The 14,012-nt window shown below is 33.1% G+C and overlaps 1 protein-coding gene across 6 annotated transcripts in view; it reads left to right on the plus strand.

The window, feature by feature from the left end:
* Nucleotides 1-14,012, plus strand: part of ATP8A1 (ATPase phospholipid transporting 8A1) — a 290,003-nt gene that overhangs the window by 80,650 nt on the left and 195,341 nt on the right. For all 6 annotated transcript variants that reach the window (XM_074229523.1, XM_074229525.1, XM_074229524.1 and 3 more), the window contains 3 exons: nt 1,304-1,373; nt 6,073-6,200; nt 10,798-10,909. In XM_074229523.1, coding sequence (XP_074085624.1) covers nt 1,304-1,373; nt 6,073-6,200; nt 10,798-10,909 — 310 coding nt within the window. The remainder of the gene's footprint in view (nt 1-1,303; nt 1,374-6,072; nt 6,201-10,797; nt 10,910-14,012) is intronic.

Below are 14,012 nucleotides of genomic sequence, written 5' to 3' on the forward strand. Positions count from 1 at the left end.
TTGATAAAGGAAAAGTGCATATATATATAAAATTAAAGCTCTTTCCTGTGGAAGATAAATAGGCACATTCATGAATTTAAATGAATGTGAAATTATTAAGTTGCCTTTCAAAATAACAAAATGAAATATATCTTTTCAACATTCAATTATCACCTGTCATTTTTATTCAGATATTGAGAACATTAAAAAAGTTAAATTTCCTTTATTGATTTTTAGTGTAAAATATATGAAGTTGGAAATTAATTAGGGCATTCCAATATGCCCTAATTTATCAGACTATCTGGTTAACTATATATTAACTTCTTTCTGGAAGTTGTTAACACAGTGAAGCAAAAGTTGATCTAATTTGATAGAATTTTAGCATATTTGCTAACTAAAACTTATTTATTGAAGATAATTAGAAAATCAATTTCATTCTTCAACCAAGTGTTAAAAAAGATCAATGTGATTTTTGAATGCTTTCTTTCTTCAATTGTGGGCATGAATAAATGTACCTTCCAGGTTTGTGTTTATTACAGAGGAATTAGTTATATATGAAAAATAAATTCAATTACAAAACTAATTTTAGCTCCCTGTCCTTCCTCTCATCCCAATCTCTGAAAGTAAGATACTTTTCTAGGGTTAAAAAAACTTACAAAATGGAAGAATAAATAACAAGGCATAAAGCATATATTTGTATTATATGTAAATATATATAATATTTGCCTACCTTTATTGAGAGTAGTATTAATTCATTTGACCCGAGTTGACTCTTTTGAAGACTGTTATATTAGAATTAGAATAGTTTCTTCAGCACTTAAAATATATTTTCAAAATATAAGGGAAACAATCTAGAATGTTCTAATCTGTTAATTTCCATCATCAATGAGAATTCAAACTGTGAACATAACTCAAACTTGATATTCTGAACTAACCTTAGACTTTGAAACAGAGTTAGTTTCCTCCTTATATAGTAATGTCTATGCTGAGCTTATATATGTGGTAAACAAACCAGACTGTAGTATGATAGACAAATCTATTATTAGTCCTTCTTTAAAATAAATACTGATTACTGTAGCCAAATTACTTAGGAAATAGAAAAAATTCTAGTTCATTATTTTTCATGTATAGGCAGACATTGAATCTGAGGGCTTCAGTTCAAATGAAGCTAGTATATGTAAAAGGGAATTTTTATATTTTACTACTCTATCCTAGAGGAAAGAAAAGATTTGTTGTTTCATGGGTTTGAACATTATACAATTGATTATTGCTCCTGTGATTTATTTTTGGTTAAATCTTTGTGATTTTTAATTTTAAATAACAGTGAGCCTCAGGCCATGTGTTACATTGAAACATCCAACTTAGATGGTGAAACCAACCTGAAAATACGACAGGTAAAATCTCGTTTATTTTCTTCATATTGATTGTAGTTCTATCAAGTGATACTAAAGTTTATCTTTTCTATGTCACTTCAATTTAAATATTCATTAAGGACCTAATGTATATGTGTCCAGCACTATGCTAATTGATGAAGAAGATGCTAAGATTAATTTCATATCTGAGCCTCTGCTATCATGGGGCTTATTGTCTTGCAGGGGAGAGGGCATCACATACACATGTGTTTCCTGTGTGTTGGTGAGACTTAGGAGAGAGAGGACACATCAATCAGTCAGTAAACAAGAATTTATTAAGCAGTTACTTTGTGCTAAATACTTTGTTAGGCATCAGAGATAAACAAAAAAAATCACAAAGAGTTCCTCCCTTCTACATGTGGAGACAAATAAGCTATGAACAGAGATTTTTTTTACATAATTTTGAAAGAATGTTGTTTTGTCAGAACTAATTTTACTGACTTGGGCATTAGTTTACCACTAAAAATCATCAATAATATTAGAAATTATAATTTCATCTCAGCCAATTGGCTAACAACAATATTTTTAGTGATATTTTATGGTTGCCAGTATGGAATTGACAAAGTCTTTTAAAAATTAAAGGCTAAAGTTAGCCTTGGCATGAATAGCTGCAACACATGTCAGTGAAGAATTGCATAAAAGGGGTGATCACCATAGAGATTTATGAATATATGAAAAGCAGATGGACCAATCATGAGACAAGATCAGGAGATCACAGATGGGAGTGTTTGTATACTCCACTGGCATTCATTGAACATCAAATGATCTAAAGGAAAGTCTCAGTATGTTGTAAGCCCCTCCAGGAACTCAATTCAGTGTAGAAGATAATATGTTCCCATATTGGTATATAAAAGATATGTATGTATGTACACACACATACAATATGCAATAAAATATGATAAATGCATAATAGAGGAAAAAACTAAGCTCTTGCTATTGTAACTGAGATTGAGGGAGATGATTAATGAGCAGAGGAATCCAGCAATACTGTGTAAGTGAGTCAGGATCCAAAAACATCCTGGTCAGGCTAGAACAAGAATTCTTGTTCTGAGGGCTACATAAATTTGGATAGGGAAAAAACTACAACTTTCAATATAATTAATTTCCTTTTTAATCCTCTATATTGTATTTTGTATTTAAATATATTCTTATTACTCTCAGATTCCATAGATTTGACTTAACTGCCACAGTTTAAAAGCCTAGAGATCTAGAGCACTACAATGAATCCAATGCACTGAAATTCAGTAGAAATAAATATAGTCTTAAACATGGGTTAAAAGATTTCAATTTCCCAAATATAAAATGGGGTGCTGATGTGGTAAAACTCAGTCACTTCTATATCATTCAGCAGTGTGAGGAGGCTGCCAAAAAAACAAAGGTTAAGGAAGTCTTGGACTGCATGAAGAGAATTATTACCTTGTGGCATAAGGAGATAATCATGCTTCCTGCTCTACCTTCTCAGACCACATTCTGATTATTGGGTTCAGCTTTGGTTAAAAAGGATATTCATGGTCTGCCACATAATAGGCATTTAATAAAATGCTTATTGATTACTAGACTGGAGAAAATCCAGAGGAAGAAAACCAGGTGAAGGACCTTTGGTACTTGTCTTTTGAGGATCGATTCACGGGATGAATTGGTAATGTTTAAAGAACGGAAAAGAAGACAAGGAAGGGAGTGAACATGATCCTCATCTTCAACTATTTTAAAAGTTTTCGTGGGAAAGAAGCATTAGACTTTCTCCATTTGGCCCCTGAAAATATCACCAGGAGGAGTGTAAAGAAATTAGAGAGGCAAAATAATATGGTATTGAGGAAAAATCTTCAAGACAGCCATAGCCAAAAGAATAATGGGAAGCTGTGAACACTTGTGGGTTTCCTTCCATTGACCTTCTTCATAGAAACTAGATAGCCATTTGTTATGCCATGAAGGTGATTCCTCTTGGTTAAAAGATGGACTGATTTCTAAAGGTCCTTCCCATTCTTAATTCTAAATCAGCAGTGATTTCTAGATCTGATATTTGAATTGGATGTTAATAGTAGGATAGAATCTTAACAAGTGAAGAATCTAGGAAGGAAAATGAAAAGCTTTCTTGGCATAGGAAACAATGTAAATAAAGGCAGAAAGGTAAGATATAGTTTTATCTTAAGAATTAGTTTGATTGGTACATGGGGGAGTGGTATGAAGTCAAAGTGGAAGAGTAGGGTAGTATCAAATTGTAAATGATCTTGAATGACAGTTGACTAAGAAGTTAAAAATTTTGTTCACTATGTGAAAAGCAACCATGAAGAAGTTTAACTGGAAGAATTGATATAATCAGATCTTTTGAATAAAGAAGTCTACTCTATAAATGATATGAAGTATTAATTACATAGAGAACAATCTGGGAGGGATTTTTAAAATAATCTAAAAAGACGATACTAGGGTGGTTGCAGTGAGACAAATTTGAAAAAAGTTTTAGGAAGTGCAGTGTACAAGACTTAATGACACAAAGGAAAACATTGCTGAATGATGGGTGGGGGGAGATAATATCATTGATTCATTTTAAGGATAATTGGATGAATGCTGGTACCAACCATAAAAATAGAGGAAAAAAAACAGTATAGGAACAGAATTTTAGGAAAAAATAAGCTTGATTTGTAGTTGTTTGAGAGTATTAAATGAGACTCTAAAGAAATAAAAAGGGAGCCAAGGATGAAATGAATATTGAGGCATGAGGAAGAGGAGCTAAAGTTAATTAAAGTTTAGTTGGAGGAGAACCATGAGAATGTAGTTTTCAGTTATCCAAATCTATAGGATGATTGAAGATGGAGGAAAGTTCTTTGGATTTGGCAACAACATCATTGGTGAATGTTAAGAAAAAAATCTAGAATAGTAAATGTAAAAACCAGATAGTAAAGGGGTTGCTTACTAAACAGGGAATGAGAAAATAGTTTAATTAAGACTAATTTTTCCCAAGAAGTTTAGCAGTTAAAGAAAGGTACAAAATGGTAGTTTGATGTAGAGGGTCAAGAAAAATGCTAGATAATTCATTAATTTGTTAATAACTTGTTATATCAGATATTTTGCTAAGTTTGAGAAAACAAAAACAAGATAGTCCTTATTCTCAAGAAGCTTACATTCTAATGGAGAAATATATCACATAAAGGGAAGATAGGGAGAAGAGATCTATGGCTGGGTATCCAGTGGAGCTTACCTCAGAATGAGTAGGGAGGTGAGCAGCATTGAAGTGAGTACTACTGCTAAGAATTTAAGGAATTCGCCATTTTAAAAAATTCAAATAGGAAGGATCCAAAAGAAATTGATAGATTGAAAATGAGAATGAAGAAAGGCCTTAGAGGAGCTAAAAAGGAAAAAGTTCAGAGACTAGAAATAGATTATAACCTTGCTAAGGAGTAGGTCATAAAAATAAAAGTAGATCACTAAGGTGGATAAGGGCGTGGTGTGTGGATATGGGTATGGGTGTGGGAGCGTAAGACAGGGAGAGACAGAGAGGAAAAGAAAAAAAGAATAAAGGAAATAAAATTTTGGGAAATTCATTCCCTAGAGTTTTAGTTTAGTTGTGTTTGAGTTATTTGAAAAACTAGTAGGATTGACTCAAAGTTTGAGTAGAAAGTGGAATTTTGGCATAAAGCATTGTTCATAACTTAGCATTAGTCTAATTTTTTCTTATACAAACACATGACTCCATCTCCTTAACAGTTCTCATGGAAATATATTTAAAGTAGTCAATCATCATTTTATAATTATATAAAGTTTAAAAAGTGTTTTACATATGATATCTCTTAGCTACACATTATTGTATTACATGTTATTGTGTAATTACATGTATGTCACATAGTATCCATTTAATAAATGCCTTTTGGTCAGTGAAAATAGAAATATATAGAAATGGCAAGTTTAGTTTCTTTGCGTGACTTAACCACAAGAAGTTAAGATGAACAAATAGATGGATGATTTTTTTTTCCCAAAGATGGCTATTAAATAATTCACTAAGTTTAGAAAGTTTTCATTTTCTTCATTTTGTAACCTTTGGTATTTCTCCTCTCCACTCACCCCCTATATATAAATCATCTGGAAAATGTGATGGTGCACCTTCGGAGAAGAGAAGCACAATTTAAATATTATTTCAGATAATTAGTTCCCTAGGGTCTAGGTGAGTTATAAAATTTGTAACTTGATGCTAATGATTTAATGACACTGGAAAGCACTAAACACCTGGGTTCAAATTGTTGAAAGAGAGGAAAATAAAAAGAGCAAGCAGCCATTGTCATTTCTGAGAATAAAGTACAGTGGCAATTTGAAAGCAAAATTCATTCCTAATCAGTCTGAGAGAATATGCTGACTTTCTTGTAGAACTTAAATCTGTAAAGAGGTTTAGAATAGAGTATCATACTTCTATGTTAACTTCTCACCACTGTGTCATCCTAGATACTACAAATTTGCATTCTCTCACACATGTTACCTTATACTTCCCCTTGAAAACATACATCATAGTTGAAGGGAGTTTGAATGTTCATCCCAATCAACAATAGTTTAACTCGATTCAAAAGGAAATTGAAGAAAAAGTTTTTACTCTTTGTCCTATTAAAAAATAAGAGTAAATCCTGAGGGTTGTGTGTGTGAGTTAATTATTAATATGCTCAAAATATGGTTAATTTTTCTTTCTTTGTAAAAACAGGGTTTGCCAGCTACATCAGAGATTAAGGATATCGACAGTTTAATGAGAATTTCTGGCAGAATTGAGTGTGAGAGTCCAAATCGTCATCTTTATGATTTTGTTGGCAACATTAGGCTTGATGGACATGGGTATGTATGATCTACATGAAAAATCATTTACTTTATAAAATAACTAAGAGTTTAAAAAAACTTGTGTATTCCCATAGGATTGATTACATTGGAGAAACACCATCTAGAAATTTGACTAGTTATTAATATTGACCCATTTGCTTCCTTTAAAGTCTATTGTAAAAGTAAAATGTGTAGATTTTGTTTTTTAATAGCTCTATTATACAAATAAGCTGAAGAATAGAGGCTCCTTAATATTGATACTCTAACAGCTATATAGCCATTGTCATTAAATCAGAGCCAGCAGGTTACTTTGTGACTGTCATTTTCAAGCCAAATCATAATCCTATCCAACCTTTTCCTCCTTAAAATTTTCAGGAACTCCCATCCTTAATGGATCATTAACTTAAATCTATGTATGGAAAGAAGGTATTAATGTTACAGTGCAAAATTAAGGGGCTCTAACTAGGCTTTCATCATATATAAAGCTATCCTGAAAAGGTAGAGACTAGTTTCTAAGAAAAGGTCTCGGGGCGGCTAGGTGGCGTAGTGGATAAAGTACCGGCCTTGGAGTCAGGAGTACCTGGGTTCAAATCTGGTCTCAGACACTTAACAATTACCTAGCTGTGTGGCCTTGGGTAAGCCACTTAACCCCATTTGCCTTGCAAAAACCTAAAAAAAAAAAGGTCTCAAATGTAATAACATCAGTACCAAGACCTAACTGATACAATTGATTTTGAATGTGGCCATCATAGTTATAGTTCTGAGGTACAGATAAATGAATGAATGAATGAATGAGTGAATGAATGAATGGGAAAAAGCATTTATTAAACTCTTATTCATGTAAAGCACAGTATTAATCTCTGAGGATAGAAAGAGAAATTATAAGACAATCCCTGACTTTATGGAGCTCACATTGCAATGGAGAAGAAAATACTCCCTGGAGGTTTAAGCTAGAAGTTACCTAGAAAGGTCCTGCATAGCAGATGATAATGCAATCTTTTTAATGTCTTTTACATAGATTTATTTAATTGTGTATATTTCTGATGTTGGAACTATTTGACAATGGCCAAAATTTTGGTGGCAAAAGCACTTTTCCCCTGCTCTTGAGTAACTCTAATTACAAGAGAAGATTGGGGCTATAGCTCTGCAGAAGGTTACATCTGGGCAAGGGTTACTTTTCTTGATGAAGACTGTCCAACAATATCATTAGGAGCAAGAAATTATATTCATATATTCCTTGAGTTAACATGTCTATCAGTGGTGGTCGGATCGCAGTTAGTTTTGATAGTGTTTAGGATGTTGGGTCCCTTCTCCACAGAGGATACTTCCTTGAGAATGAATGGGGGGGGGGGGAGTACAGTTTGGAGTTCGGGACATTGGTCATTCCCTCTAAAGATACTCAGCAACATCCCTTTTGTTGAGCCTTTCTTCCACTTGTGAGAAACAAGGGTGGACTCTAAATTATGCTTAGTGATTGGACCATTCTCAAGGTTATACAATGTCAGATCAGAATATAAACTCCAGACTTTGGCTCTCCTTCTCTAAGCCAACTCTAACCTTCATTTTTTTTCTTAGTGTCATCAAGATGAACTTAGAGTTATCTACTAGCTAATATATGAACACATGGTTAGCACACAGTGCTCTAAAAGATATTTGCCAGTTTTGTTCATACTTGATTCATGTTTATAGTCAAACATAACATGACTGATTTGCCATGAATTTCATCATGATTGAGAGCACAAGATTGATTCTCTGTGGTTTGGAAATAATTTAAAAATAATTTCCAAAATTGCTTGCAGTGATAGTTCACTAATATATAGATGTGTTTCCTATTCAAGGCATTAAAAGGGTGCTATGTCTATTTTTGCTATTTTTACCTGACTGGTACCCATATCCTCCTAGCAGTTTTTTTGTGGTTTGGGGCCACTGAGACCAAACACTCCATTCTGCTATCCTTCTTGGTATATGTTGACTTATGGAATATATTTAAGGAGTTTTATTCCAAATGGAAAAAAATTGAACCAAAGTTTCTTACTTACAGGTTTCTGTGACATTTTTAACTTTTCAAAGTACTTTTATAATTTAAAAAAAATAATTTTGTTTTTAAGGGAGAGGAACAAGAGAACAAACATTTCAAAGTATTATGCTAAGTGCTTTTTTACAAATATTATCTCATTTTACATGATCTTAATTCCCAAATATATTATTTCCTTTTTATTTTTTAAATAGCAAATTTTTAACAGGAAAGAAACAATTCAGCAAAATTAACCAAATCATCAATCAAATCTGACAGTATTTGTAGTATTTCACAGACATAGTCCTCTACCTCTGCATAGAAGTAGGAGAGAAATACAGTTTCTCTCTCATCTTTGGGTAGCAGATTAGTCATAATTACAGATTTTAATTTTTTTCTTACACATTTTCAAAGTAAATAGCACTTATCCTTAATTGAAAGATGAAGAAACATTGATTCAGAGTACTTAATTGATTTATCAAAGAATGCTGCAGCTAGTGACAGGACCGGGATTAGATCCCAGGTCTCTTAATGTTTTAAAGTAATATCTGAAATTCATATAAAACAAATTATTACATATGTATATGTACACACACACATACACACACATATATATATCTTCATAAGTATTTTTTATATAGAGATGTCTTGATCCTCACTAAATCTGTGAAGTACTTAAAAGTATTATCATCATCCCCATATTTATAGACGAGAAAACTAGCTCAAAGAGTTGACTTGGTTACAAGGAGGGTGGAATGTACATTTTGAAGACTGGTATTCCTTGACTTCAAGCCAATATTTTACTCTTCTAATACTCCTTGCTGTCTCATTTGTATAGAGTATTGTATAAATTGTTAGGGAGAATTCAACGTGGTCATATTTCCTTATATCTCCAATATTTTATCACTAATATATTGGCATTGAATTGACATGAACTACAAGAGTGACTATTCCAGGTATTACAAAAGGGACAAAAAAGGCAGCACATACATTTAAGTCTAACTCTTTTGTGTTTTAAGTCTAATAACTTAAAAAAATCTTCAGATTATTTGGAGTGGAAGGAACCTATGTTAGTCAGGTATAAAGCTTTTTTTGAGCATCAAATTAGGGAGAAACACAGTACAGAAAGGGTATTTTCCCTTCTGTGTCTTCCCCAAAATGCGTTTTCTTTTGCACAAAGAATCCAGCTGGTTCTATTATTACTTTTTTCTTATTCTAAATTGGTAAAGGCTGATTCCCTAAGATTTTACTTTGTTTTTGAGATGATAGCTTTATTTTGCTGGAGTAATTTCATGTGTCAGTGCTCTGCCTTCAAATTGGTGGCGAACATAATTGATTGATTCAAGAAAAATGACATCAGAGGTCCATACTGGAGAATCTGTTACTTCATGTGACCAAATTCTCATTATCTCATTATCTATCATTGTCTAAGTATTTAAGTAAAATTTCTATTAGTTTATAATGTAATTCCTTTGCCTGCAGCTGCCTAACATGGTAGTCACATAATACGTGCTTACTGACTTTAGAACTAAGAAGTTCTGATTTTGAAGAGAATTAATCCTTGTTTGTGCAAAAAAAGGTTTTTCTGTCCTCCCCTATCAAACTCAGTTTTCTCCTTATTAGATTTCTATTTGACTATTTTGGGGGTTCATAATATTTTTTAAAAGTTACTAGTGTCAATATTTAGTCATTTGTTGGCTTATACTAAATCCCCCTTCTCAGTTTAAACCTATAAATGTTTAAGGTTGCATGATTCTCAATTCAACTCTTAGTCCCCCAGAATAGATATGAAAGACATAATTGATCTCTTGTCTCATTATTTAAAAACTGGTCTGCTGGGCAATAGAGTATATCAACAGTTTTGGCTTGTCTCTTTAATCGGACTTCTCATAGCTTAGGATATGCTTGCAAATCACTTATACATGATCAGTTTGAATTAATTATCTCTCCAAAGAATATACATTATTAAATAGGATATATATACTAATAGATCACTTGTTAGTTACTACAGGGTACCCAAAGATGGATAAATTTTATCAATTAGTAGTAGGGTTGGAAGTGGAAAAGAGAGAGAGGAAAAGGTAGTATTGATTAACATGGGGTCACTAATGCATGTTTTATAGATAAATGAAGTTGTTTTTAAATCTAGTCTTTCTCATGTCTAAAGGGGGAATATTTAAACATTTCTCTTTTCATGGTGGGGGGGGCAAGACACTATCTAAATCCAATATCTTAAAAGTCAAAGTAGATCAGACTCATTTAACAAAAGGCATAACTGCAAGAGTTCAAAGTATTCTATGTCAATTAAATGTAAATTTGAATAGTAGAGGAAAAATCAATTAACAATGGAAAAACAACAGGCTGAAGTTTTCCTTCCAAGTTCTTCATTATGTGTTCTCATGTAAGAATGATAATAGTTCCTAAAATTCTTAAGGCAAACAAAATATATTTCATTTTGGAAATCAATTATGATGTCAGGAACAAAGAAGTCATTAGTTGTATCAAGGGGGAATTAGTGTTTCTGAAAATTAAATAAAATACTTTTTGAGAGTTTTAGAAGGAATATATTTCATTTTTGATATACTATTTTCTTCATTATAGAACTGTTCCCCTGGGAGCTGACCAAATTCTTCTTCGAGGAGCTCAATTAAGAAATACACAGTGGGTTCATGGAATAGTGGTCTATACTGGACATGATACCAAGCTGATGCAGGTAGGTTTCTTTTGAGTTGTGAAGAATTTTGTTGCAATAGTTTTACTTTGCATATTTGTATATGTTTATACTTATGTAGATTATATTATACTATTATTTTAACTACAAGATGATTCTTACCTGCCTCATCCCCCCAAAAAAAAAATCCTTAGTATTTTCTGGATATCACATTATAAACTAGCCTAAGTGTTGTATAGTTTGGAAGACTCCAAAACGCTCTGACACTAGCTCTGTGACACTGTGTATATCCCATAAATGACCTCTGTCTGCCTCTGGCAATTCCCTAGAACATAACCACTAAGTCTTAGGTGGGTTGCAGTTTGCTCTGGTGAAGAGTTCCTATTCCAGACTTGTATAGCTAGTAACAAATTCCACTCGTGACAAAAACACAAATGTATTTATTGTATTTATTTTTTTAAGATAACAGTAGTTGTGTTTAATGTATTAAAATGATAAACAGTTTAGAAATCAGAATATATAATGTGATATAGTGGTATAAAAATTCTAGTAATTATACAGGTCAGCAAATATTGCCTGTGACAACCAGGGCATCTGGTTATGATACCCACCCTACCCATGTGGAAGACATTATTAATTTCATCTTAATCAAGGCAGATTAAGTTTTTAGTTCCACATATTAAATGCTCTGAATAATTTATTTAGCAGAGGTGGGTACATCATTTTTACAACATCTAGAAATTTGCTAATTTGTCTTTATCTGTCACTAGGACAAGGTGATTTTATTGAACTACATAAGATGTGTTTAGTAAACTAATATCCCCTACCACCAATCATTCAAGTGCTCTCATGAGAACTTATCACTTGATGGCCTGTGACCATGCACAAGTCCATCTGCCACTTCTGCTGCTATGTCATTGTCCTTACCTCTGACTCTAAATAATGTAATTTTTGTAGAAAAACCTGGCAGGTAAACAAATAGTTCTATCTTCAGTTTTTGGGGGGGACAAGATGCTGGAGAACATGATTCTGGAGAACAAGTGACCTTCAGAAGAAGGTAATGGATTGACAACTACTAGTCTTATTACACTATGGTTTTCTCTTTGTAATTTTCTTAGCATGTCACTGTATAGAACTGTTCAACAGTATCAAATAATATTAAGCATAATATGTAGCAAGAAAGCTTTAGGTAGTATAGGGAGTCATAATAGATTAATAATGCTTTTTGTTAATAGAATTCTTGTATTTAGGACCCATCCCCAAAGGAGGAGCCCTAGCAAGGTTAGTGATTCATTAAACAAAGTGAGCAAGTAATTAGATTTTACCTGAGGGGACAACAGTGGTGTCTATCAGTTTAGCTTGAAAAATAATGTCAGAGTAGTAGCTATCTATCTGAGAAAGTGAGTTTAGAATGAGAGGAAAAAATTAATCTGGTGGAAGTACTTTTGCAGATAGAATATTGGTGGACAGGGCTAAAAGGGTCCTCTTGCTTTGTTGCCATGAGACTTAAGGTTCATCTAGTATAGGTGGAAAAAGACTACTATTTTATCAAGATAGGAACTATCCGATCATAACATAAGGTTAGATGAGGAGGCAAGAATCTTTTAATATAACCAGAGCATATAGATATCCAGGGGTTGGGGGGATGAAGGAAGCCCCTTAGATTGAAATTCAAGGAAGATAATTATAGAGAGAAGAGTAGTATCTATTTGGAAATTTGCAAGAGAACAAAAAAGCTCTAGTCTAAGTCTTGGTCATTTGACTCAAAATTACCAAGATGAGGAAAAATAAAATTTGAAAGTCACTTCCTAGGTCATCTGTAAATGGAATATCAATTAAATTTTAATGTTACCCAGAAAATGAGTATATACAGAAAGGAAGGTCCAGGAAAAAAACAATACTAGGGAGAATACCCAGAGTTAGAGAATGTGATATGAATGATGAACCAGCAAACAAAGAATGGGCAGACATTAAGAAAAATCATAAGAGCAGTATCATGAAAACCCAGAGAGGAGAGTGATTAGCAGGGTGAATGCAGAAGATAGGTCAAAAAAGATGAAGACTAAGAAATGACCATCCAATTTATTAAGTAAGAGATCATTGTAATCAGAGAGAGCTATTTCATGAGTGGTGATGTTATCAGTCAGATTGCAATGGGTGGAAGCATGACTGAGGAAAGAAAGTGAAGAGAGCAAATATGGATATCTTTTTCTGGGAATTTGGATGGTAAAATGAGGAGAGAGAAGACAATAGCAGAAAAGACTGTTGTCCACATATGTTGTTTATGCATGATCTAGCAAGAGTTTTTTTATGAATGAGGAAAACAGGCACGTTTGAAGGAAGTTGGAGAGGAATCAAAAGGTTGAAGATTTGAGAGGATGACTGTACAGATTGAGTCTACTAGAGAATAAGGGAAGGTTATAGAATCATATTCCCCCATATATATGGAATCATTCATATGTAGAGATGTTGGCCTTGGCAAGAAGAGCTACTTTTTTTGTTAGAGACTGTGGGGTGGTTCAGCTAGGATATTGAAAAGATAAAAGGAAAAACATCCAACACTAAATTTATAATCTCTCCTCTCCAATCAACCCTTCCCTCTTTCAGGCTTCTTTATTTCTCACAAAGTCACTTCGATTCTTTCGATCACCCAAGTTCATGATTTCAGTGTTGTCCTTAATATCCAATTAGTTGCCAGATCTAATAATTTCTATCTTACTTCATCTTTCATTTCCAATCTTCCATCTTTTTTTGATTCACTCAACTTCCCACACTAATTTGGTTTTTGTAACCTTTCACCTTAAATATTACATGAATTTGATCTCCTTGCCTCACCTGTCATCACTCCAATCAATCCTACACACTGTTACCATATAATTTTCCTCATATGCAGATTTGACCACCATGTGGTCATGAGTAGATGACTCCTACTCAGTCAACCCCAAAAGATTTCACTATCTGTGGGATAAAATATAAAATCTTATTTTTTTTCCTTTGAAACCTGTTACTTCTGACCCCAATCTATCTTTTCAGTATTATTAGACATTACTTCTCTCCTACATTCTTCAGTTCAGTTAGATTAGCCTTTCTCTTTCTCATCTATGTTACTCTATCACCTTTAGTGATAGTTTTATCCCAAAACCCA

The sequence above is a fragment of the Macrotis lagotis genome, chromosome 3, assembly GCF_037893015.1.
Source record: "Macrotis lagotis isolate mMagLag1 chromosome 3, bilby.v1.9.chrom.fasta, whole genome shotgun sequence".
NCBI lineage: Eukaryota > Metazoa > Chordata > Mammalia > Peramelemorphia > Peramelidae > Macrotis > Macrotis lagotis.